The sequence below is a fragment of the Psilocybe cubensis genome, chromosome 13, assembly GCF_017499595.1.
Source record: "Psilocybe cubensis strain MGC-MH-2018 chromosome 13, whole genome shotgun sequence".
Taxonomy (NCBI): Eukaryota; Fungi; Basidiomycota; class Agaricomycetes; order Agaricales; family Agrocybaceae; genus Psilocybe; species Psilocybe cubensis.
Window position 1 is genome coordinate 1,624,640 of NC_063011.1, and position 26,406 is coordinate 1,651,045.

Here is a 26,406-nt window from a genome sequence, read left to right on the forward strand (position 1 = left end):
TGTACACAGGGGTATTTAATAACAATTGGACGACATTGATCCGTCTTCTGTCGATTCTAAAGTTTACCACCAATACTTCTAGAATCAAGGTAAGCAGTCGAATGTGGTTCACTAATAGTAAAAGTAATAGTAATAGTAACCTAAACAAGCCCCTAAGCGGTGGCAGTGCTGGCGGGTCCACCGCGGCGCGCGCGACGCGTTGCACCTTTCTTGTGTCTTCTTTTGTACCGACAACACAAACGGCGAAACCTATTCGATTCAGCAGCATGGTATACAGATCCTGCACCAGTACTTATTAAACTATTAAAGTCGCCGGTAAGGCCCATATACAACGTTCAGTAAGGTGAATTTACGTTAAAAGCTTACCGGACTTCTTTGTCCAAAGGATAGCTAGAATGGGAGCATTATTACCGTATGTGTCAGATCCACAAAATTGCCATCTTTTAACTCTGATTCGAGCATAATCTTACACAGACCCAAGACCATACAATCGTTACCGAAAGAAATCTTACTACGCATCTTCGAATTTGTATACCAGGCGTCGTGTTCAAGCGACTTTGACTCTCCCAGCCACTTTGCAGACCCTACTCTTTTCCCAGCATGTATCGAGGGAGTATGTCCTTTGTGGAAAAAATTGGCCCTATCCATCGGTCATTTCTCAAGCCGAATACTCGTCTTTGTCGACAAGCCGGTGGTGTACACGGAGCTGCGGACGCGGTTTACGGTATCGAAAAAGTACTCGATCGACGTCTACGTTGTTAGGAAAGGATATGATGTGGACGAGGATCTGGAGGAAAAGGCTCGGGTTCGAGGTGTGATGCAATTGTTGGTGCAGCACATAAAGCGCTGTAGAGTTGTGGTATTTGATGTCCTGCACAACTCGTCTCTTCCGCACGTCTCCGACTTCGGGGACAGTGCAGCGAAGCTCCTCACTTTTAGGCTGCGAAGCAGACTTCCAGGAATTGGACCCAAGGCTCAAGCATCGTTTCCTGCCAATTGTCGAAATCTTCGTCCATTTTACAGCAGGCCACTTCGATACCTCGACATGGATGCAAACATTTTTATGGACGCGATGAGTGTACCAGGGTGGTACAAAAGCTTCGAATATGTCTCTCGGAAAAATTTGACGCTTAGGAACCTACCATGCCTCGAAAATAACTCATATGATTTGCACAAATTCCTCACCATCCTCGAAACACTCGGACACTTCCATTCACTCGTCCTGGAGAATGTCGAATTTAATCCATGGTATCGCATAAAAGGACTCATTGTGACCATATTTGTACAGAACTTCGAGTTCATAGGTCTCTCCAAAGAATACGTTTCCGAGTTCCTAGACGCTATTGACAATAAAATCGAGGAACCCAATATTACCTTGATTCGATGCGGGCTTGAATGCCAAGAGGACTTCGGATTTCGAGCCTGGTGCCTAACTCTCTGCAATATTGCTCCTGAAGAAGACCTTTACAAATTTCTTTGCTGTTGGGATGGGTTCAGTCTAATTTTGAAAGAATGTCCTGGGGTTAATGACAATAACGTCTTACGAGCCCTCAGCACGCATTCATGGGAGTCGATGCACGCAAAGACACTTCGCCAGTTGCAAATCACAACGTCGGGTCCAATATTGATCACTATGGATGGTTTAAAGAGGATGGTGATTGAGAGGCAAGAAGAAGCCAGCAAATTTTTTACAGAAGACCATCCGATGAAGAGTATCCCCTTACCGATGCACTCAATTTACATCTCCGGAAGCGGTCATCCTTTAACACCTTCGGATTTGTCGTGGTTCAGCGACAATTTGGATTTTTTTTATTGGCATGCATCTCTGCCTCGCTCTGATTCTCCAGTTCTTGACTGGGATATCTCTAACTTGAATGACTTGGAGGTAGGAATGTTCATACTCGTTTTACAAGCTACTCATTTTGCTCGAAGTTCCAGCCTTCTGCTTCTGGAGATATCGACCCGAGTTCATCACCTTTGCCCCCCGTATCACAAACTCCTTCGCTGGATGTAGGTTATGCTCATTATTTAAGCTCCAGATGTTCAAATAGCTATTTCATTTCAGCCTCCTGCCGATCACTCATCCTCACCCCCGACATCGCAACCTCTCCCCTCAAGTGTGAGCCTTTTGTTTACCCCAAAATATACTTCGCGTTAAACCTCCAAACAGCATCCCGAGCTTCATTCTTCTTCCTCCCCCAAATTACAAATTTCTGTTCCAGACGTAAGCACGGCTACCTTCTTTCCCTGAATTGCAATCGGCAATAATATGATCTAACTCTCCTCACACCTAGTCTCCCGTCATTGAGGGAGATTTTTGTTATCTGGATTGGCCCAATACTCTCGAATCTTCGCCACCTCCACGGTCAAAAACCCCTGATCCTGATGTAAAACATTTTGTCCGCTAATATTACGCACTGTTAACTCAATGGTTCACAACTAGTCTCCCATCCTCGATGACGATCTCTCCAGGATCGATTGGTCTAAGGTCCCTGCCGACTTTGACCTCCCTCCACCTGAAAAACCACAACGCTGTTCTACTCCCGATGTAAGAATTTTGCAAAGACGTATATTGTCAACTCATCTCACTTCACACAGTCGCCTATCATGGACGGTGATTTTTCTACGTTCGATTGGTCCATCGAACAAGTGAGTTCTTCCACCGTTTTTTTCTTCGTTTTGGAATTATTGCTCAGTTTGTTTATTTGTCAGCTTAGGAGTTTGCCATAAATCTCTATATTCTATCTAAACTATTCAACACATGGATAAACCTACTCACTATATTACTGCTTTCGCGATTCTTCATCGCTTCTCCTGGTAGTTTTCGCATACATTTATTGCTGTTCTAATGCTTTTCGTGCACCATCATTGTACAGTATACTATCTCATGCTAATCTATCATCCATATGTATCCTATGTTCGTATCGTAGTGCTTCATAACAATATAGTATTAAAAAATGCATGAGCCAAAAAGTAGTGAACGAGTCGATGACGCTGTTGCTTGAGCCGCCAAGAAGGAAACGGCAATCACCTCAACAATCACGGTCTTGAGTAGCTCGAAATAGTAGCCCCTGATTTTGATAACTCGCTGTTCACATTTGAATGCATCCACAAATGGAGATTCCAGATAATCCTTCTTACTACCATCGTCATGAAGGTCGCGGTCTTTGGGACACAGAAGGTATGTTTTACTGAAGCGTCCTGTGTACTGGGTTCTGAATGATTGAGGCACATCTAACCATCCATTTAGTATGATTTGGCTTCCTTGACAGAAGTGAGCATACCTGAAGGAAAGGAGTTCTCCTTCACCTTCCTGGATCCACTTTTGGATGAAAAAACTGCTATTTTGGCTGCTGGTCACGATGCTATCTGCATCTTTGTCAACGATATCTGCGATGCAATCGTGATCAAGAAACTCGCTGACATTGGGGTGGTAGGTTTCATGATTTTGCTTCCTGCTAGTGGCCATTCAACTAACTCAAATACCCCAGAAATTTGTCGCACTACGTTGCGCTGGTTACAACAATGTCGATTTAAAAGCCGCTCATAAGCATGGTATCAAGGTCGCGCGCGTGCCAGCATACTCCCCCGAAGCAGTCGCAGAGTTTACAGTCGGAATGATCATGACGGTTATCCGCAAATACCACAAAGCCTACAACCGCGTCCGAGAAGGGAACTTCCTTCTTGACGGTCTCCTAGGATTCAATATTCATGGAAAGACCGTTGGGTTGATCGGCACAGGGAAGATCGGGCTGTTAACAGGAAAGATTCTGTCCAAGGGATTCGGCGCAAATGTCATCGCCTACGATCCTTATCCTTCTCAGTTGGCTGAGGAATACGGTATAACCTACGTCGAGGCTTTGGATGAGCTTCTCACCCGCTCTGATATAATCAGCCTTCATTGTCCTCTTAATGAGAGCACGAAGTATATCATCAACGACAGCAACCTTGCAAAGACCAAGAAGGGCGTGGTGTTGATCAACACGTCTCGTGGGGGACTAATAGATACATACGCTCTAATCCGGTGCGCCGCTGATGTCCCGCTATTTTTTTAAATTTGAGGCTTATGCTGTCATCAGAGCTTTGAAGACAGATCATGTCTCCGCGGTCGGCTTAGACGTTTATGAACGTGAATCCAACTATTTCTTTGCGGATTCGAGTGCGAAGGTTATCGCAGATGATAGTTTTGCTCGCCTGTTATCATTCTACAATGTCTTTATGACGTGAGCTGAACCTTGTTCTACACCACTCAAGAGTCCGTACTCACATTTATACAGAGGCCACCAAGCTTTCTTAACGTCTGAAGCTTTACAAAACATTGCAGAGACTACAGTCAATAACCTACTCGAATTGGAGGCATCAGGAACATGTAAATTTGTGGTCGAAAAGTAGGAGTCACCAACACCATTGGCCGATTTTATTGCGTCCTGGGCAGAGGTTGAAAGGTCTTCCGAATTATTTTTGTTGCTTCAAAGGTTGTACAGAGAATAAAATACAGTTGGACATAAAACAGAGTAAGGGTCAGGCAAGCAAGCGCCGAAAAAATGAAGTAGGTATATAAAACAAAACAAAACGACCATCCATTCCTTCCACCTTATTCCTGGATCTTCCTGATCATCCGCTTCTCTCTTTCTCCGACAACTTTGATAACACCTTCATTTTCAAGTCCCTTGATGACCTCGGAGAATTCGACAGGGTCGATCTTTACACTGCTCTGGTCACCCAAAAGCTTGACAGCATCCACCCACTTAATGCCCCTGCCCTTCGCAGCGCCTTCAAGGACATTCAAGATGCCCTTCCTCATATCCTCACGCATCTTCCGCTGACCGGTGCCGGTACCAGTGTTAAGCAGACCCATATCGATCTTGCCAGTTCTTGGATCCATCGCACTTGTTCTGATAGCCTCGCGCATAAGCCTGCTCGCCTCCTTCACGTCCGACAGCTCGACGAACTCCGAAAGGCGCATACGGGCGTGTGCCTCGGACAGCCGAATCAAACTCTCCAGCTGACGGGTCGTTGCGGTGATGCGCTTCTCGCTCGCTCGGGGGTCGTCGCCCATGTTGCGCATGTCGACGTACGAGCGCACGAGTTCGCTTCCCGCCTCTTCTGTAATCACAGGATGGACTCTTGAGCGGGCATAATCTATGTATGCTGAGAGCTCTTGTAAAGGCTATCGGGAATATAGATTAGCACAAACGCGACCGACAAAGAAGGATCATTCAGATACGAACCAAACTTTCGTTTGACTCCTGAGCAGGAGCATCCTCAAGGTACAATCCGACCAAGTGTTGGGCAAGTCGTCGGTCAAGGGCGTCGTCGACTTGATCTAGGACCAAATACAGAAGGTCGAACCGAGAGATCAATGTCGGGGGTAGATCGATGTTTCGTGTGATAGGCAGATTGACATCGTATTTCGATCCAACAGGGTTAGCTGCTGCCAGGATTGAGGTACGAGCATTGAGTGTTGTTATGATCCCGGCTTTGGCGATGGACACAGTTTGTTGTTCCTGTATGCCAATTTTATTGATGAACAAAATTTTACTACATGTATGGAATCAGTGGTTCCAAACTTACCATGACTTCGTGGAGGACACTTCTTGTGGCATCCGACATCTTGTCAAACTCATCGATACAGCAAACACCACCATCACTGAGAACCAGAGCGCCACTATGAGAGAGCATGATTAGATGTTTTGTTTCACAGAATCAATTATTCTTACCTCTCGAGGACGAGTTGTTTCGTTTCAGGATCACGCGTAACGTACGCTGTTAGACCAACTGCGGACGAGCCCTTGCCTGAAGCATAAACACCTCGGGGTGCAATTTTATGCACGTACTACCAAAGAGATTCATGAGTCCAAAATGTATGATTACGCTCGAGAAAATATCACTCACATGTAAAATCTGAGATTTACTAACACCAGGATCACCAACGAGAAGAACATTGATATCACCCCTGTATCTCGGACCACCTTGTCCTCCGCCCTTCGCTACGCTCTTGTTCGTTCCACCGAAAAGTTGTAGGAGAATACCCTTCTTGACGTCGTCCATAGCCCAGATAGACGGGGCGAGAGAGCGCGCAAGATAGTCATAGATGTCTGGCCGCTGGCTGAGTTGTCTGATTTTTTCCTCAAGCTCAGCCTTCCGGCTCTGTCGGCCTTCCCTCTCTTCGTCTTCATCGCCGCCGTCGCCTAGACCTCCAACCCCTGGAACACCATCACCACCAGCTGGACGCGTGCTTTTGTCGAGCCCAAGGGTTCCACCAGAACCAAGTTTGACATGTACCACATCAAGATAGGTCTTGAATAAACTCTTGAGGGTCCTTTGTCTTGGGTTAGAGCGTACGGGGACACTCCTGTAAATGCCAGTTACGACAACCCTGTCTCCTGGTTTGGCAACATCAACGAGCTCATCGTACACGCTAAGGGAAACTGTATGCGGAGTCTGGCCGTCAGGTACAGCATCGGGGGTTTCTTGGAGGCGGATGACCTGTCTGTCTGCAAATTCGCATCGGTTGTGAAGAAGAGACATTGTGCCGACTGAGGCGCAGACATCGCGAGGGCATTGTCGCGGCTCTTCGATCTTGCCACGGTCAATCTCGACTTGAACAGTATGCGAGCATGTTAAACAGCGGAAAAAGGCGACTTTCATATCGGGGATGACAGGAGTAGCGCGAATGACAAGGCCTTTGATACACACAAGTTTGTCGGTGTCTGATAGAGAGTAAGTCTTTCCGTTCATTGATGAAAGAAAGCAAATTACCAGTGGGATTCAAGTTGCGCATGTTGGCGGAGGGGATCCCAAATGGTCGAACTTTATAGATCCTCCCCATGATATCGCTGATCTCCTGCTCGCCTTCCAAGCTCTGCATGCCTTCCACACCGTTTTGTTGGTCTAATTCTGCGACTTCAATCATCATATCCTTTAAAACTTGATCCATAGCGGGTATAACTTCTTGAGGGTATTTGGAGAGCTGTGTATGAAGCTTTTTCGAAGGAGGATACGCGAGAAGATTGTTGACATCGAGATTGAGATTCGTTTCCCCCGTCTGACGCATTCGTCTGAAATACGTCTCATAGAGGATTACTTCGCCTTCTGCAGGTGTACTGAGGACGCGAGTTTTGAGTCCGAGGTCTCTGTCGTGAGAGATGCGGTACTTTGGTTTGAAGCCTTTGAAGAAATCGCGGAAGGCCTTCATAGTTTCAGCCAAATTAACGGTCGTTCCCCAAATGGCACGAATCTCGTCAGGCTCATCGGTCATGGGCGCCTGAACTGAAAGATTGGGTGCAGATGAGCCAGGGATGCCAAGATGGGTGCTATCTGAATTGAGGTTGGTGGGATCTCGGGGGGCAGAACGACGAGCTGGAGCACTAGGGGTGATAGAAAGTGATGAATGGATATCTCCTCTACGGTTTTTGGGCGTGTTGTTAGCAGCAGGAGTTCTAGGAGTACTAGTATCTGACTCAATCGCGATGCACGATGTATATTTCTGTAATCACGCACGATGGAAAATGAAGCGGATCTGAGTCCTGCGGGCGTTCGGATGATGGCATACGGCGCCTAGTAGGAGTCTTTCCTGGTGATGATGAAGGAAATGCCATTGGCGAAGAGCTTTCTCCGCCTATAAACGCGTTCAATACCGCCAATACTCATACTCCACAAACTGGACTAGTACTCACCAAGAAAGAGCGGAGTACGTTTCGGAGTGCTCAAGCCAACTGCTCTTCTCGCTGTTGCCCCACGTAAAGGAGAGGTGGCGGGATTCGCGTACCGTTGACTGGCTGGTGTTCCGCCTACAGACGGCGTTCCAGCGAGAAAAAGAGGCTCCGCAGGTGGGGGTGCATTTGGGAAAGTTTGCTGAGTGGTGCCCTGGTTCGCAGTACCGTCAGCCATGTCTACGTCGTCCATATCTGAGGAAGGAAAGTCGAGAGCGGGAGGCGAAGACATTTTGGAAGGCTCGTCTAGTTCACAATAGTAACAAGGTAGAACAAGCTTCGACGCGACGCGACGCGTCAATTTTGAACTTAGGGCCGGTCATATACATATATTCCCACGGTGTCTCCTTCCTCTGACCCTTTACTTTATGCTTCTCCATGTCCTTGAAGAACCAATAGGATGAAGCACCATGGTGCACATATTATCTTTCAAATCTTATGTCTCTTTGGTCAGGGCTTGACTTCGGGCATCTCACTTGAAATTTTGCACAGCTTTTCGGATTGATGGCGATTAAAAGCAGGTGGCGCCACCATCCTCACTCCTCATGTGAAGAAAGTGGAGGCAAGCGTGACTTCATTGACCACCCCTTGGCCGCATACCTTCGTTCACCAACTTCGAAGCTGGGTGCATTTGGGCAAGCTTGCAGGCATACTTGGCGAGTTTTGAGAAATGCAACTGGTCAGTTTGCTATACTGTCTTCGTGAATTCACTATGTCGACATTCATTGTAGACGATAGAAAGGATACACCTCCGAGACGACCTGCTACAGCAAGATATACCCCTCAAGGAGCTTCACTGTTATAGCCTACCATTTGGACTTCTTGGCTTCATCTCTCATGTCCTTACTTACTATACCATCGCCTGTCTGTGGTTCGGACGGAAACCGCTCTGGCCCTTTTCAAAGATAGCCAACTCCAAATTCGATATCATCCTCGGATCCCTTGGCGTGTCGCTCTGCATCATCATGTCGATTGTTACCATGATAAAATGCAAAAATACATGGCAACTCCTTGTAATTGCAGTGTGGAAACTGAGCATGTCGTTGTTGAGTGGCATGACCGCTCTGCACGTTGCTATTCTAGTCATCAACAACCCGGATGATGATATTCAGCTAAAATCTAAAACTTCGGCTTGGTGGCTCGTCCTTTGTGAGCATATTTATTGTATAAAACTGTTCAGCACATGCTAAATTACAGTCAGATATCCCTGGTATGGTTGCAGGCATGATTGGCCTTATGAGCCTCGTCGTGAAAGTCACAGATCGATCCGAAACTGTCCTTGGCCTCACTATTGCATTCTACTCAGTAGTTGGGGCATCACTGGTCGTTGGAATCATTTCCATGATTCTTACGTGCTACTTAGGTAGTGGGGAATCTGGCAAAGTCGCCGCAACCGGCTTTCTTGTCACCATCGCGTTGTTCATCGTCTTGAGCGCTTTTTACTCCGATTGGTGCCTGGGCATCATGCTGGACAACCTTCTCGGAACACCCTCGTCTGATAATTCTGGCTTCTATTGGACATATTTTATCGCCAAGCGGCTAACAATGTTCAGTTTGTGATCCTGACAATACATGCCTGACAGTGTAGATATCCAAATGTTACCCTCTGACATGAGCGATTGCCCGCCTGAATACAGAAATGTGCAGAATAACAAAAAAAATTGACAGTGGTAACTTTGCAAAGTAACGAACTTTATTGCGGAAAGCGCCCAAAAGGGGTGTCCGAGATAGACGATTTTGCAAACAAATTTGTTATTTCTGTTCATGGGGGCTCAAAGGTTTCTGGCTACATCATATAATATTTGTATTTTATTGATGTTAAAAGTTGATTCTGATGGTTTGCATAGAATGAGCTGTGTGTGAAACTTTTGCGCATGCTTGATAGGGGAAATCCTGATCGTTACCACTAGGAAAGTACCGCGGTCGACGGAACAATTTTCACGGGCGCTGAAGTGCCCAAGAAAGCATGAGATCAACTTAAGACAGTCCATTATGATGGCAGTGTAATTCTGATGTTGCTATTTTCTCTTGTCTCTCTAGGTGTGAGAAAATTCTATACAACACGTTCCTCAGGACCGATATACGACTGACCAGAGTTTGACGTTAACTTATGTGGCTGAGGAACTTTCAACCTCATGATCATTGACTGGCGCCAGAGGTAGCATTAAGGTTTGACATCTAAGTATCCATTGATCAGGAAATGAGGCGTAGCTTTACCATATATTTTCCCAGATGCTGCCAGATTTTGGCGAGCGCGGTCTTAAAAAATACATTACAGCCCCTGAGGTCTGGCTAAGCGCTTGGATCCAGCTTAAATCTGAAGGCTTGCAATCTCATGCAATCTGTAAAGATCGATCAGGAGGTACCAGCAGCATATCATTGGTTGGGGTTTGCGGTGGCCACTAACTATCTAACAGATCGACATCATGATCTCAAGAGACTACCGATAAAATGTACCAAATGACTCGTTGAATTAACGTGCTCTCTCTTTTCTAACATATGATGTCGCCTCCTAGGCTCAATGGCCAGAATTGATGGGATTTAGGAGTCTCCGATTCATTGCCTTATGCAGAATTGCGTAAGCCAATCCTAGTAAGGGTAAATGAGAAATGGTAAACCGCCAATAGCTGACAAACGAATGTTATGGAGAACCGGAATACTATTCGACCCTCGGGACTTGGTGAAGCGCGGCCTTGAATGTACTACGTTACATGTTTCAGAGTCCGAAGACTGTTATAAAATGGATGCTGGTAGTCAACTTGTAGACACACAGTACCGCACTGCCGTTCGGAACTGGGTCGTGCTGTAGACTCGTGGACTTGTTGAGGACAGGAGAACTTGCAGAGACGCGTCGACTCGCGGCGTGGCCCGAGACGCGTTGTGTACGCGTGCTTGGTTGTATATAAATAAGGTTGCTCCGATCACGGGACTTGACCTAAAGTAACGGCCTTCCCTGAAAGTCTCATTCAACCGGCTCCTTCTTGAACGACGAGCAACTCCTTTGCTCGCCGTCAATGGCATCTTCAAGCCAATCCACACATCCCACATTTCCTCCTTCTGCCTATTATAATCGCCGACAACATCCACAGAGGCCAGGCAGTTCACGCAGGACAAATTCGAGCTCCTATGATGCACCTAGTCGCACTATCGAAGGCCTCCTCCAACGCCACAATCGTGCGGCGTCTTCGTCGTCGTTTACCTTGGCACTGGATGGACATCGCATAAACTTTCAACCTGCCTCTAGAACGACATCTCCGGATTTCCTCCCGACAGCCGACTCTCGCATGCTTTCCATCTTGCCTAGCGGTACCGTTGATACCTCGTTTCACCAGGCCACGGAGTCACTGTTACCTGCTTTTGAGCTGGGGAGTGCCTCAGTGAATATGGTCAACCACAGTGAACGGCCTCCGTCCCCTGTACCTACTGTCGATTTTTCAATAATCGATGTAGACATTGATGAGGCGGACTTAAACCCATCGCTTCCTGGAAGTTATCCCTCAAGATTTCTTTCCTCCTCCATGTCTTTCTCGAGAGGCAGACCTGCATACGTTGGCTATAACCATTCAAATACTAGTACCAGTGATTCTCCTCAATCACCATCACAGGGTATCATGTCGCTGAAATCCTTTCTTCCACGCATATGGGACGCATTATCGACTCCTGGGAGGACGATGTTTGGTTTGTCCTCTGCAAACGCCACGTCACCCTCTGTATCACCTCCTTCTTCTAGGGCGCCATCGCCGTCTGCTATGCCTCGCCGCCATGTAAATCAATCGTGGTACACCCCCAACGCGGCAACGAGCGGGAGAAACTCGCCTGTGTATTGGACGCCAGGTTCTGCCAACAAAGGTAAAGGTAAATCCCGGACACCCAACTTCTTTTCCAGCCGGAATGGGAGCAGAAACGATCTTTCTGAATACATCGACTATTCGGAATTACCTCCCTTAGATGGAGAGGAAGGAGAACTAATCGATGATGAAGCGTGCTTTATTGATGTTAGAGCAGTTCATGGGATCGGTATGTCGCATGTTGTATACCGATCATTATTCTGACACTAATACGTAATGTATCTATTTATTGGCAACCAGATATAATATCTCTCCTTCCTCCCGAGCTTGCGTTGCATATCTTTACTTTAATTTGCCCACCTCCCCTTCCATCCCCAAGCAACACCAAAAGTTCCCTGAAAAACCAATTGTCGCCCGGTAGAAACAGTATTAACGGCAACGAGTTTGACGCCGTTCCAGATGATGCGTTACGTGCCTTGTTATCCTGCCGTCTAGTATCTCGGACTTGGTGCCGTCTTGCAAGCGACAATCATATATGGCGTTCTCTATTTCTTAGTAGATGGAACATAGACTTAAGGCGAGCGACGAATGCGACTGTACTACCCCAGGGGCTGGCGCGCAATGCAAGTGCTACTCTGGGCAAGACGTGGGACGTTGACTTAACCGACATTGAACCCAAAGCCAAGCGTGTTCTTGGACTTTCTTCTCCTGTTGTCGATGCTCCGGTAACTTGCGCGCCTCTTAGGTTAGACTGGCGAATACTGTATCGTGAGAGGCTAGAATTGGATCGTCGATGGTCAGGTGCATCTCGCATTCCCATCAAGAAAGAATCAAACTCGTTTGGCGACTTCATGCGACGGAGAGGTGCTATCTATGACAGTATCAATCTCTCGAGCCCATTTGGCTGTAGGTATGACGCCGACAGGGGGGATTTGCAAGTAGAAGCGAATTATGAACCGACACCAATGAAGATATCCGGCCATACCGATAGGTATGTTGATTGCCTCGATCGACACCAAACAATTGCTTATCACCTTGTAGCGTCTATTGCCTGGAGTTCGATTCGCGTCGCATAATTACTGGCTCCCGGGATCGCACCATTAAAGTATGGAGTTTGCGGACAGGTGCTCTCCTCGGAAGCTTCTCAGGTGTGCATCGGGGTAGCGTTTTATGCTTAAAATTTGAAAAGGATTGGGACCGTGATTGGTGCGATTCTTATGAATCAGAAGAAGAGGGTAACGGGGATTTCACTGGATCCCAGCGAAATCCGATTCACCGTGAGGGCGTCTATGTAAAAGAGTCCAAACGACAGAGGACGGGGTTCATGGTCAGTGGTAGCAGCGATTGTTCTGTTTGCGTGTGGGACCTTCATCTTGGGGCCATCATGGAATCTAATGATGATGATACAAGCCTCCGCAATGGGAATTCACATTTCAAGGATGAGAGCGAAAGGGAGGTAATAGCAACTGTCAGGGACGTGCTAACCGGCCACCTCGGAGGAGTTTTGGATCTCCGCATCGATAAGCAGTGGATAGTCAGCTGGTGCGCTGTACAAAGAATTTTTTGTATTATATTCACTGATTGCTGCTCTCCTCTAGCTCCAAGGATGCAGTAATCCGCGTTTGGAACCGTAAAACTCTGAAGCTTCATCGCGCCTTGCGAGGCCATGAAGGTCCTGTTAATGCTGTCGGTCTTCAGAGTGGCAGAGTTGTACGTACTTTATATATGTTCTCTAGAGCTGAATCTTCAACTCCAACACAGGTCAGTGCTAGCGGAGACGGGAAGATGATATTATGGGACATACAGAGCGGCGAGCGACTACGAACTTTTGAAGGCCATGATCGTGGACTGGCTTGCATTGAATTCAAGGTGATAACCGTGCAAAGGAAGAATTTTTTTATGTATGACTTACTTTTTAATACTTCACCCTTGATACACTTTAGGATGACTTAATTGTGTCCGGGTCCAATGACCGTAAAATCAAAATTTGGAGTGCTTCCACTGGCGATTGCCTGCGAACATTGGTTGGCCACGACGCCCTTGTTCGCGCGTTATCTTTCAACCCTCGTACCGGACGCCTTGTCAGCGCCAGCTACGATAAAACTGTCAAGCTCTGGGATTTAGGAAGTGGTACGCTTCTTTTTTCGTATGCATCCTCGTGTGCCATAATATTCAGCGTTTGCTTATCCTCAGGGAAATTGATTCGAGAGTTCAAGGGAAACCACACCAGCCATATATTCGACGTCAAATTCGATGTCTCACGCATAGTTAGGTATGGCGTTTCAATCATCTGGTTCTTCTGCAGAGGTCAAGTCTTACTTCATATTTACTCGCAGCACATCTCATGACCGCAAAATTGTCGTCTTGGACTTTTCTGAGCAATTGAACACTGCGTTGTTCACCTAACATTTAACCTTCGATCTAGCCTGATCGTAACCTGTTTTTCTTGATTTCTATTATTCTTGATACCCACATGCTGTTTTACTATTTATTCCAATTTTTCAAACATCGGACTTTCTTGGACTATCACTGTAATATGTCATGCGACACCTCTTGTCTTTTATTGCTTTTTTGTTTTATTACATTTCTCTTGTCTTTCTGCGAACAAAACTCATGTAGACTAACATCATCGCTTTTGTCTGTTGTACATCATCATGTCTACAAAACTGTGTATTACTATATATCTTGGTCGGATTTGCATAGGACGCCAGATCAGTACCACTCACAACTCTCTTTTCCAATCATGATAATTTATAAGTTGCAACTCAATTAACAGCGAAATTGGGATGCCAGCGACAGAGATCAATTTCATTCGGGTCCCATGAATGTCTACAGGTGACAATATTAATGCTCGTCAGTTGAGAGTTGTCATTGTAGACATCGAGCAAATTTTATTGATGAATGGTGGAACAACAGCACTTCAAGGGGTACAAGTGAGGTGCCAGCTCTGCAACGAGGCAGTGGAACCTCATTTTGAAGTCGTACGACTTAACGCCTCCCGATACACCCGTCGGTCAGGTCAGGTTTATTTCAACCGCTACCATGGTCATATACTCCTACTTAGCACCCAGATTTGATGCTCTGAGGGAGATTGTTGTGATATTATATCCGTGGTAAATGCGGTCAATTTAATAAACGACAGCAATGTCCGATGATGGTGTATTGGAAAATAGAAGAGCGTCCAACAAATTTAAGGGGAATCAATGAAATACTGAATCTAGATTCAGTGTCAGTAGCATAGAAAAGCCTATACTGCCACATCCCCTTGCTTTTCTGAGGAGCAAGACTATTCTTTGATGCTATCAATCACTTGTTAGCAAGTCTATATGGCCGGCATATCCCGATATTACGGGCGCTTATTTTTTCAAGAAGAGATACCATACAATTCAAGTCAACCTCAAGTTGATATCAAATTTTCAAAAGATTGGACATATTATAAATTGCAAGCTTGGTAATTTTTACTGTGCGAATCATTAATACTGTAGATAGGGATTGTGGGGTTTGCTCGAAATCTTTATTTAGACACACAACCTACATAAGAGTGCTTGGCGGAATTGGCTGTGGCTGTGTTACCGGCTGACAAGAAACCTCTCGGAATTGCTTGGAGGAAGCCCATAAAATATTCACATATACAGTTAAACGCTCTGAAGTCCAGAATTATGTACCCTACTAACACCTAGTCATGGTATTAAGATGGTCACTAGAGACAACAATCAGCGCGACTTCCATTCTCGAGGATCTTGAAGTTTTCAAGTTAGAGAAACACCCATTAGATAAAATTCTCTGGCCTTCACTTCTAGGAAATAGAATTAAAGATAGGGACGTCCTTAATTCTGAAGGAGCTTATTCCTACTTACTACGCGCTTCGAAACCACTGGCAATGTTGTTGCGCGACAATGTAATTTCTCCGTTGCCTACCATAGACTCAAGGAATCCGGATCAACGTAAGCTACTCAGTGTTGATAGAAGAATAGCAGATAAGTCGAAGTAATAAATAGGATTGATTGCGAAGGTGGTTAATACGGTTCTCCTTATGGGAAATCTGGACACGACACGTACTCGGACTTAACAACGTCTGACAAACCATTGAATACCCCGAAACTCAGGAGACTTTAGAAGACTGTTAGGTACCTTCGAACAGTCAAACATAGGCTTGATGATAAATAAATACCCACGATCGAGCTTTTACCGGTTTTCCAGCTGCAAAGTGTAAGATGTTCAAATTGTTATTGGTCAAGTTACAAGTTATTCCGTGTCCATTTGGCTAGACGGCGGTAGACTACCCGCAGAAGGATTCGATTGGATCGGAGTACACGGATAGATAGGTTGAAACGATGAGTCGAAACATATTGACATGAACAGGACGTACGTACACACAAGTTTTTTGACTTTCGGGCTTAGCCCCGATTTTGGTCTGCGGTCAAACTCGGCTGCAGACGTTGTTGGAGTCCATTTTTTGTTTGTTTGAGAACGCACTTCCGAGCTTCTCGCAGGTAGGTTACTGTATTCCACAAGTCTTCATAGCCACGAGTTGACCACGAGCTTAAGAAGAATGTTTATGTTAAAAATAGAAATCGAATGATATGATTAATGTAATCTAAGAATACGATTTATATACATCGACAGATGCAAGACAATGTAATGACAGCATAAGCATTGAACAAAACAAGAAAATCATGACATGTAATGTGCTAACGTTGTAGACGTTCTGCAGAGTATAAGGACGGATCAATCCCCAACATATATACATCGAGAGCTGTGGCTAGGGAAGAGTAGACAGTAGAACGTGTCTCGGCGTAGCATGAAATGACTGAGGGAACAGGCTGAATGTAGCAACACATTAGTGATGACAGGGTGTCACATCAAAAAGACTACATACGACTTGAGCAGGATTCTTTACCCAGTGAAAGATATCGCTGCAGTCGGTCCGCAGTCTTGACCAAATGGAAAGATATAGGCTCAGCCCCGATTCGGAAGTTAAAATCTCATCGAGAAGAAATGCAGAGATCATTGTGTGTCCAATAGAAAGAGGGTTTGTTCGACATATACGTAGTTGGGAAGAGTACTGTGCATGTGCCACCTCATCGCGCTTTCCTGTAGTGGAGTTTGAGCACATGAAAAAGGTAATAGTCAAATCACTGACGATCTGTGTCCCCGTATGCTTTTCCAATGTTACTGAGCTCTCCATCAAGAAGCTTTGATGTTTCAACAAAAATATCGGAAAACTGAAATGAAATACGCACTATTGGTTTGCGGGTGAGCCTTGATCGGCCTGGAGCACCGCCAGCAGAGCAAACAAGCCTAGCTGAGGTAAATAAAAGATGAGGAATGCCTGCTGATGGCATTTCGCTGGTCTATAAACCGTCGGAATTAAACAATGATTAATGATGTTTTATATATCAGTATTCGACATACCGTTGCAAACAAGCTATATAGCAATTATGATTAATTGCTGTTTTAAATTAGAAGAGGGGCCTGCCACTTACAACCGTACTTGGGTTTCGAGTTCTGCCAGCTTCTGTGATAGAGTCCACATTTCCTCCTGACCGGAAACCGCATGCATGTTGGCCATTTTGGTGTATTCCGTTAAAAATACCACAAGACGCGCGCTCAGCCTGAACACGCGCTCAGCAAGAGATCGCGAGTTCGCTGCGTGCTCTGCCGATACCTGAAATCGTATAAATTGTGTGAATATGTATCACAAGTCTCTAATACTCACAGACATATATGATTGCAGTACCTGAAGATTTTCATGTTGATAGGGAGATCGCCCGGATTTTGTATCAAGGCTCCTGGTGGCCATTGGTAAAACCGTGCTGCAGAATACTGGAGAAGATAATGAGCTTCTGCCAAGGATGCTCTCTGGAAAACACTCACGCTTCAAGCGTCCGGAAATTACCCCAGAATTCGTGCGAAATTGCCAAAGGAGTTCGGCCAGATCCTGTAGATTTACCCACCAATGAGTCAGTCATCGGCTCTGCAGATAATGGGATTGCGTAGCACACCTGCTTGAGTGAGTCCCACCTCGGCCTAAGGGGTACTGTATGCCTTAGGAGGTCGATGGTATGCATTTGCTTTGAGATGGCTTCAAATTTGCCTATCATCGCGCTCATGGCAAAAGCAAGTTTTCCACAAGCATCATTTATGTTTTCTTCAACATCTTGAGTATTCAAGGCCCTGACAGCGTCGGCGTAGGTGATCGGTTTGATTTTAGAGGGATAGGACATGGTGCACAGAGTGTGTCGATGTAGGTGATTTGACGAAGTATAGAAATTATCTTTCCCCGCTACTTATAGTTTGTAGCAATTCCCGATCCTATAGGCATTTAAAACAGAGCCAAGCGTCACCTTGAGTCGCCCATTTTGGGACAGATGGTGATCTTTCCGGCATCAAATCCCCAGTGCCGAAGGGGGGTGCAAAACCCTGTGCGAGCGCGGGTGTGATGTGGCACGTTAGGAGATCCCAAAGGTGAGCGCTAAGTCAGCGATGAAATGGTGTGTTGCTCTGATGCGGTGCAAGTTTCTTTGCAGAGAGAGATCTGAGAGAGATAAATTTGTCTTGCCAAATAGAATCCCAACGTCGGTAGTGACCGTTACGCCGAGCAGTCAAATCCGAGGCATTCCACAACAATCTTCTCAGGTCGTGCATGAATGATATGCGAACTTTGGTCAAATACACGTACAAACTCAGCCTCTCGGAGTCGTTCGTATTCCCTTCAATATCAGATTTCTCTATCGCTGGTCATCGGTGACGCAGTTCCAACCAGATCGTCACCTATTTTTGACGAAATCCAGTTCAATCAGGAGATGACCCTCAAAAAAGAGATGCTGCTACTCGCCTCATGGTTCATAGAATTTAGGAATTAGACATAAGAAGTCCCGGTGCAAATCGTTAGGATTCCAAACATGAGGCGCCTGGCAGGAACGGGCCATGTGAGTCGAGTCTGATCCACTAGACTCTGTCATCGCCAATCCCAGGGCTCAGAGGTTCGAGGGAGGAGTTACCGGTAAACCACGCGAGTCGCCATGAGTATGGCACACGGCGTAGCCCGACTTTAACACTCCGGCGCGGACTGGAGCGCGCTTAATCACCCGAGGCTTCAAATGGCTTCATGAAAATTCTGCATGGCGTGAGGAATGACAGGGGAGGATGTGTTCCTGCATCGCCCCCATCGGATACAAAAGTATTTTAGAAACGTCACGACATCAATTAACACAACAGGGCCTTCGTCAATACCGTCAACGGCTCACATTGAAATCATTTGCAAAGTCAACAATGTACCGAAACTCAGTTAATGGTACACTCCTGATATCTTCTGGGGTGACTATGGAGAGAAGTTGTAGATTTGCAACGATAAATTTGTCATTTCGTGGGAGATTATAGGCTCATCGAGGGTTACAAAGCATTGAAGGCCGAAATTTAGATGTTTATACACAGATGGGTCGCTACTGAACAGGGTCTTACAGGATGGCAGGGTATGACCTTGCTGATTGCTCCTTCAGGGTTCTCGGAAAGTAGCAAAGTTGACGGATCATGTTACGGAGTCGGGTGTAATTGACGGAAGGCCATTTGCGCCCAACTTCATTCTCGGTGCCCTTCAACCTAGATATTCCATTATGTTCCTTGAGTAGGACTATATGTATAAACACACATTTTTGTTAATAATACAAAATCAAACAAACGTACCTGATGTCGCAAATGATCTGTATATTCCACTGTCTACATTGGACGGCGATAAGCGGTGCCATGAAATCAAAGACGGTGTCGGTGCAAAGTTTTAATATATAGTAGGGTCTGGGGTGAGTCTGATGCTGATAATTCGATAGATTATCGTCTTTGACGGGAGAATAGAATCTAATTGAATCCAATAAAGGGACAAAGTCGTGATGCCAGACGCTTTACAAGTCTACGATGTCTGGTATGCGACGGGACACATACATCTCAAACACATCGATGCTGAGTTGGATGATTAAATAGTACTACGGGTATTCTGTTCTATCTTCAGTGCGCTTGATTTCACACTGAGATCACAGCTCAGTACCAGTTCTGTACGCCGTTAATCAGTATCCATATGCAACCTTTGCGAAGTCGTATATTTGAGCGCCATAGAGGTTCCGCTACTACAGAAGGTGCAAGCCATCCGCCATGACTTGTTTCATGGTACATTCGATTCTTAGAAATCGTCCATATATATTGAAAAAGCCGCAGCAGAGCTTGCGATATATTTGGATCTACATCGACATTTTGGAGAGAGATAACTCAGGCAAGGTGATTGGCATCGCAGAAACATGATAAATATCCGTCACATATACGATGATTTGTAATTCCTCGTGAATTTAAAAGACAATGGTTTTCCCGACGCATAGATTTCCTATCATGCCCGGTAGACTAGGATAGTGACGTCGTCTCCAATTGATATAGTAGCTTTGACCATTTCAAGTAGGAATTTAGCAAGGTTGTTCTCCTGTTCCGCCATTCCCTGGAGGACGATCCGAGTCGCATCCTCAGTTGAGACCAAATCCCAAAGGCCATCTGTTGCCAAGATAACAACATCGCCTTTCTTTAATTGCAAGTTTCCGGTGTCAGGCCAAGCTGTTATATATGGTGGTGTCTTATACGCATAAAACAGAGAGGCATATTGAGCGTTCATAGGAATTTTACCCTTTCTTTCTATCGAAGAAATGGTATCGATATATTTTCTGTGCAGAGAGCTGCCGAAAATCCCTTTCGGAAGCTTATAATATCCATCTCCAAACCCTGCAAGGTACATTGTATGCAATTTTTGAGCGGCATTCCGTAAGTCAAGTTCAGAGATATCACCTCGGGTGCACATAAGTCTGCCAAAAAGACGGCCTCCAACATTTAAGTAATCTTCTTTAGGATGCTCCTGAATAAGTCTTTCTCGTTCAGATGGAGTATTCATATTGAGATCAGTCGTACAGAACGACACCGCTTTCTGGCTAGAATTAGAATCACATAGGACAAGGCGACAGTCACCCAGATTGGCATAACTTGCAGAGAGATTCGAGAGATCGACATCCAAAACCAGAGCAGCGCTACCTGATTTCATAAGCTGAGCATTATGGACCCAATTAGAGGATCTCCTTCGAAAGATGGAATGGTCCTTTTTGAAATTTGATATCATGGAGTTGTCCAGCAGTTCAAATTGCTCGGCGTGTTGACTCGATGGGTGCGCAAGTAATCGGGACGGAAGAATCTGGCTAATATGATCCGCTGTCTCTGGCCCGCCATGACCTTAAGCATACGCATTCAGGTGGATCAAGATGCCCGCAAAAAGACATAGTCATAACTGACCATCGTAAACGCCAATCAGGAGACGACGGCCATCGTCGGACAGATTCACCGAATATCTATCCTCAATTGGACGCTCCGTATGTTGGTACTGGACAACATGAATTTGCAGGTCCTCCGGAAGGTCAAAAATCGGTACTATGGTTTGCCCGACAGTCATTGCCACGGTGAGGGGCAAAAAACCTGTGAGTAGGTTGCCCGGAGATTGATTTATGGAGCGTATTGAGGCAGGTGTACGTTTAACACAGCACACATTCGTTCTCGATAAGTAAAATAAATAAGTCTGGATAGCAAGGTGATCCTCAGTTAATCTTGATATATGAATGACGAAGTGGGAAACTTACAGTAATCGGTACAATGATAGCTGGGCACGCCGTGTAGCGATTGCAAACTTCAGTCAGTCAAGAAATCGTAATAATCTGAGCGTTAACAATATGCTGTAAAACACACTGTAGTTACAAACTGGTTTGTATGGTTGAAGCGGTAGATGATAGGAAGTAACCAACAAAGCTGTGCAGGCCTCTCTTGTTTGTGTGACTCCAGAGTCACGGGGTGACCTCGTGCACGTTCTAGTCGCTGACAACGCGACGCGACTGGTCACATTATTACCTCCATGTCCGATACTCCAGTTAACTCGTCAGCGCCGAGGCGCTCTCAGAGAGACAGAAAGACAGTCCAGCCATTTGTTTCGGGTACGCGTATCTAGTTTTGAAAGACTTTTGTGCTGAAATTCACCCTCATTACAGCCAGTGCCACCAAGAAACGGAGACGAAATGATAGCGACACGGAGCCCGACGCGCATGCATCAAATGAGGTAGAGCAACCGGAAACTGACGACGATAACAATGGAGACGATGAAGAAGGTGAATTCGAAACGCCCAAAGGGAAGGGATCAACATACAAGAAGCCAAAAAGCAAAACGTCTCCAAAAGCAAAATCAACTAAGAAGCCGCGCATCGACAAGCCTATCGTGCATAAACCACCCAAAGTAACAGCGCGTAGGGGAAGAAAACCGAAAGAAGGGGAAAACGCGTACGATGCAGATCAGGTTGCAAAAGACACGAAAATTTCAGCCGATAATCCTCTTTTTAGTGCGTGCCATCTTGTGTTCAAAAATCGAATGTGACGGAGGTTGACTACTTGATTACGACTCTCAGATGCTATCATGAATCCAGCTTCTCCTCTCCAATCTAGTGCAGAGGACTTTCTTCAATCCCTACAACAATCACCTAGCGCTGCCTTGGCCGAACTCATCAACCTGATTCTCCGTTCCTGTGGTTGCAACGACTCGGTTGATGCCGACCAAGCTGTTGACTTCGATGGTATTGTAAGTACGCTTGACGATTTTACGGAGGCTTTGAAGTTGGTGAGTGCAATCTACAAATGATAAATGTTCAGATATGTTTAGCCTGTGTCCTGTAGGAAAATTCACCAATATACCCACTTACCTCCAAATTACCTGTTTTTAAACGATTTCGCAAATCGCTGTCGGAATGGATAGAGAGGCTGATTAACTCTGCCTCGGATACCGGTGCGCTGTATTCAACTCAAATGATGGAAACTCTGCAACAATGGGTCGTCTCAATGTCATCTTCACAAATTCGAAGTTTCCGACATACTGCTACTGTCATTGCGCTAGAGGCGGAAACGGCACTTTGTGACGTCGCTGCTGCCGTCGATAAAGAAGCCGAGGTCGTTGCACGCCAGCGAGAAGGAGAAAAGAAGCGCAAAGGTGCCAAGGGCACTAATCCAAGGGTGAAGGAATTGGAAGCAAAGGGGCAAGATGTCAAGCGGCGGCAGAATAAATTGAAGTCCTTCATCAAGGAATTTGTCGATGGGTAAGGCGTCTACAAGAATATATGCCTTCATTTTACTGATTTACTCTTGCTAGCGTCTTCGTGCACCGGTTCCGTGACCTTGACCCCAACATTCGTGCAGAATGTGTTCGCTCCATTGGCTTGTGGTTGAGGAAATACCCAGATCACTTCCTAGATGCCCATTATCTGCGTTATGTCGGATGGGTTTTGTCTGATGCGAACAACCATGTACGACTGGAAGCCGTGAAAGCTCTTTCTGGAGTTTACGACCAATCCGAATATATCCCATCCCTCACCCTTTTCACTGAACGCTTCAAGTCTCGCCTCCTCGAAATGGCCACATCTGATATTGACCTTTCCATTCGAGTAGCGGTGATCCATGTCCTGAGTGATATCGAAGGACATTTTCCTCTGGAAGAAGAACAAAAGGAGAAACTTTGTCTTCTGTTGTTCGATGAAGAGGCCAAGGTTCGAAAGGCTGTTAGCCCACTCGTGCGTGCGGTTTGGGAAGAAGAAACAGAGGAACAAATCAACAAACACCAAAAGCCGAGCGATAAAGATAAAGAACGAATAGGTGCTAAAGTTTTCGCCTCACTATTGGTGAAATGGGGCAAGACGCTAGATACCCTAGCAGGAGACGCTGAAGAATCTGAAATTGGTGATGATGCTAGGGAGCCAGACGACAGTGGTAACAGAGCGTCACGTCGTGCGCACAGGCGAAAAGAGGTTATTGCTTTGGTAGGAACAGAGGATCGCGGCCGTGTGGCGCTAGCCATCGATGCTCTCTGGGGTGAAGTAGAAACCGTGTCGGATTGGCAAGGTCTACTTGATCTTCTTCTGCTTGACCACTCAGCATCAGAGCAAGATAGTCAGTCTGGAGCTGCTCCAAGAGCCCGAGCGCGTCCTAATGGCAAAAAACATAATGACGAGTTCACGGTTGACGACGCATGGAGATTGGAAGAGATCGAAGAGAGCGTTCTTCTTGAAGTTCTTGTGGCATCGATATCTCGTGCGAAAGAGGAATCTGCGAGTGGCAAAAAAGTATGTCAATCATTCTTTGTTTTTCATGTCGCCTAATTTGTATCAGGGAGAAGAAGAAAATGTATCCAATGAGATCACTCAAGCTCTAATAAAGGGTCTACCTCGCCTGTTCATCAAACATCAGTCTGACCAAAATCGAATCGCTGAAATTTTAATTATCCCTACTTTAATGAACCTGGATCTCTATCTGGAGATGCGCATGATTACGGTATAGTTTTCGTTTTGCCGATGAAGTAGCCTATTTGACACATTCTGCAGGCCTACAATAGCTTGTGGGACGACGTCATAAAGCAATTCATGTCTCATTCTTCAGCAAAGGTCCTTTCGCATGCCATAAACGCGATACGCTACTTCATGGATGCAACAAGCTTGTCCAACTCTAACAGTACCAAGATTCTAGAACTTGAAGATGAGCTTTCAACTCAACTCCGTGACACTATTGCTGGCAGAGACGAACTGGAAGTAGCATCTTTTTCAGAAGACGAAGTTCTTGCCCTTGGTGCATGGTGCACAAGATTGGCTGTCTTAACGGGTACCAGGAGTATGACCGCCTGGATCGAAGAAGACGAGGGCGGAAAACAGAGTAGTGCTTGGGATATTATCAACGCTCTTGTTGAACGTGGTAGACTGGGTTATAAAGAAGAGGAAACGGTATGATTTATGAATTTCATTCGATTGTTCATTCATTCATAATTTTTAGATGATTGAACAAGCGTTACATGTGCTTATGCTCCACATATTGTGGAAAACGAAGGGGTTGCCAGCTGAGGCAGAACCTTCGCCAGAAGATATTCGGTATAAAGAAATTCTTACTGAACAACGGGAATCTCTTCTTGAGAAATTGCTCGAGTATGCGGTTGGTACCGAATCAAATACGGCAGAAGGTGTTAAACGCGCTGTACGTGCTTTTCGTCCAAGCTTGTCACAGTGCCCTAAATTGTTTTTATAGGCTTTTAAGCACCTACTCGATTTGCATATTTTGTTTTCCTCAACAAACGCATTTACCCCTGACGGGACGCCACTTCCCATGGCTTCAATGTCTTTAACTCTTGATGACGAGGTTCAATATCGTTGTGCAGGATATATTCAGGCAGAGATAGAGCGTTATGCCGAATTCTTGGATGACAGTTCAGAGGAAGACAAATCCCAGAAGAGCGACAATGAGGACAGCGACAAAGATGAGGCAGAGGAAGAAGGCAATGATGACAAACTTGCAAAAGTCAGACCAAAGAAGAAGGTTATCAAAGAAGGTTAGTATCACTTCCTCTTGTCCACAGGCCTCATCATGTCTTATGCTATCTCTCTTGTTCATAGCCGAGCTTAACTCCAGAGATTTGCTGGAAAGAGAGTATTTGTTCATCGATGTTATATCTACTTTCCTTCGCGCTATTCGAGCAGGGACCATCCATATACAACACGGAGCCGTCATTCTAGCTCATTACGGCCGTCTTGAAATGGCTTTTGATACATGTGCGAGGGTTGTCGTTGATGTGCTTCGGGAAGAAATCACCATGAAGGAATCTCCTGAAATCATTGTGGCGACATTGACCCACGCGCTGCAAGAGGTGCGCATTACCGTTCACTGCGTTTTCTTGCTCCCTAATTCATTGAAATCAGGCGTACACTCTTGTATTGGATGGTATTGTTCATGACGAAAGCAATGCCGTGCAGTTAGCGAAGCTGGTCTCGTCCTGCTTCGTGGTTCGTGGAAGTCAACTTTCCATTTTACGTCGATTGCCAGCACAACATATCATCCAAGTTCAGACCAATCTACTGTCATGGATTGGGAAGCGCATTGCTGGCTATGAAAAGAACAAAAACAAGAGGTCTTTGAAAGCTGCTATCGCTTTCTTTAGAGTGCTTGTTCCTCTTTTGGGCGCACTCCAAAGTCGTGATGCGCTAAAGATGTGAGTTGCATTCGCTCATGTATCGCAAGTATAACTTACGCTATTAACAGTAAAGCGCACATGGATCAAGTTTTCGCAGAGGCGGCAGTAGAAGTACCTCCTACTTCTAAGGCATGGGAACCCCAGCGTGCATATGAGAAACGCCTAGGGACCATCATGGCAAAGGATAATCGTACGTTTTACGTGGATATATCTGTTCTTATAACTCATTCCGGCCTCCAGCTCAAGTCCCGAAGGTCAGAAAATCGAAGAAAAAGGCTAATCTAGGCCAAGTTTCAAGTGGCGAAGAGGAGACGGAAGGCGAGCGGACTCATGACGAGGAAGAACGTCCTCGGCCAAAACCTCGTCGGGTCACAAGAGCAAACCCTGATGCTACCGAAGACAGTGCGGGAGATGCTACAGGTGATGATCAGCCGGTTACACCTAATGCACGTAGAGCGATCCGACGCAAGGATACACCAGAAGTTGTTGCAGTTGAAGCGGAAGAACGAGAAGAATCGCCTCTCCAATCTCTTACACCTTCGGAAGGACCAGTGGAACCCGAGGAGTTGGAGACACCCAAATCGCTTAAGCGCCCCAGAGAGGATGACGATGAGATGAATGGTGTCAATGGGGGGGAACCCATTGACGATGCTGACGATATTGCAGCGATGACAGATATTCAAGTACGACGGAAACGTATCCGACACTGATGATCCAATGTTTTCTCGTGACATTTTTATTCTTAATCTTTTTTTCTGCTTCATGCTTTCCTGCCTTTTTATTCTACAGTGTATGCTATCTGCCCTTGTATCCAATCAGTGTAATAATGGGGGAATTTGTAATC

At 45.7% G+C, this 26,406-nt stretch overlaps 7 protein-coding genes across 7 annotated transcripts; 4 read left to right on the top strand and 3 right to left on the bottom strand.

The window, feature by feature from the left end:
• Nucleotides 1–395: 395 nt before the first annotated feature.
• JR316_0013251 (2-hydroxyacid dehydrogenase-like protein) lies at nt 396–4,392 on the top strand (the record flags this gene model as incomplete). Its single annotated transcript, XM_047898863.1, has 12 exons — nt 396–412; nt 475–1,885; nt 1,933–2,010; nt 2,066–2,119; nt 2,295–2,387; nt 2,444–2,548; nt 2,599–2,649; nt 3,128–3,181; nt 3,251–3,433; nt 3,492–4,024; nt 4,080–4,223; nt 4,278–4,392. The coding sequence occupies 12 exons, from the start codon at nt 396–398 to the stop codon at nt 4,390–4,392; spliced, it is 2,838 nt and encodes a 945-aa protein (XP_047742411.1).
• Nucleotides 4,393–4,594: 202 nt separating this feature from the next.
• JR316_0013252 (DNA replication licensing factor mcm4) lies at nt 4,595–7,947 on the bottom strand (the record flags this gene model as incomplete). Its single annotated transcript, XM_047898864.1, has 8 exons — nt 4,595–5,170; nt 5,232–5,507; nt 5,575–5,668; nt 5,721–5,836; nt 5,896–6,713; nt 6,763–7,442; nt 7,504–7,621; nt 7,680–7,947. The coding sequence occupies 8 exons, from the start codon at nt 7,945–7,947 to the stop codon at nt 4,595–4,597; spliced, it is 2,946 nt and encodes a 981-aa protein (XP_047742412.1).
• A 438-nt stretch (nt 7,948–8,385) lies between these two features.
• On the top strand, nt 8,386–9,275 carry JR316_0013253 (uncharacterized protein; the record flags this gene model as incomplete). Its single annotated transcript, XM_047898865.1, has 3 exons — nt 8,386–8,394; nt 8,447–8,864; nt 8,917–9,275. 3 exons carry the CDS (start codon nt 8,386–8,388, stop codon nt 9,273–9,275), a joined length of 786 nt encoding a protein of 261 aa, XP_047742413.1.
• Nucleotides 9,276–10,729: 1,454 nt separating this feature from the next.
• JR316_0013254 (F-box/WD repeat-containing protein pof11) lies at nt 10,730–13,909 on the top strand (the record flags this gene model as incomplete). The annotated part of the gene is made up of 8 exons (XM_047898866.1): nt 10,730–11,732; nt 11,804–12,494; nt 12,545–13,045; nt 13,102–13,213; nt 13,265–13,372; nt 13,447–13,633; nt 13,697–13,775; nt 13,840–13,909. 8 exons carry the CDS (start codon nt 10,730–10,732, stop codon nt 13,907–13,909), a joined length of 2,751 nt encoding a protein of 916 aa, XP_047742414.1.
• Nucleotides 13,910–16,194: 2,285 nt separating this feature from the next.
• On the bottom strand, nt 16,195–17,730 carry JR316_0013255 (uncharacterized protein; the record flags this gene model as incomplete). Its single annotated transcript, XM_047898867.1, has 9 exons — nt 16,195–16,326; nt 16,383–16,597; nt 16,647–16,698; nt 16,747–16,857; nt 16,919–16,931; nt 16,990–17,171; nt 17,223–17,329; nt 17,381–17,444; nt 17,509–17,730. 9 exons carry the CDS (start codon nt 17,728–17,730, stop codon nt 16,195–16,197), a joined length of 1,098 nt encoding a protein of 365 aa, XP_047742415.1.
• A 2,147-nt stretch (nt 17,731–19,877) lies between these two features.
• JR316_0013256 (Protein phosphatase 2C-like protein C10F6.17c) lies at nt 19,878–20,975 on the bottom strand (the record flags this gene model as incomplete). Its single annotated transcript, XM_047898868.1, has 3 exons — nt 19,878–20,260; nt 20,324–20,758; nt 20,819–20,975. The coding sequence occupies 3 exons, from the start codon at nt 20,973–20,975 to the stop codon at nt 19,878–19,880; spliced, it is 975 nt and encodes a 324-aa protein (XP_047742416.1).
• Nucleotides 20,976–21,428: 453 nt separating this feature from the next.
• JR316_0013257 (Cohesin subunit psc3) lies at nt 21,429–26,272 on the top strand (the record flags this gene model as incomplete). Its single annotated transcript, XM_047898869.1, has 13 exons — nt 21,429–21,507; nt 21,562–21,906; nt 21,973–22,181; nt 22,238–22,653; nt 22,707–23,673; nt 23,720–23,881; nt 23,932–24,324; nt 24,374–24,571; nt 24,623–24,923; nt 24,988–25,238; nt 25,291–25,580; nt 25,631–25,752; nt 25,803–26,272. The coding sequence occupies 13 exons, from the start codon at nt 21,429–21,431 to the stop codon at nt 26,270–26,272; spliced, it is 4,203 nt and encodes a 1,400-aa protein (XP_047742417.1).
• Nucleotides 26,273–26,406: the final 134 nt, after the last annotated feature.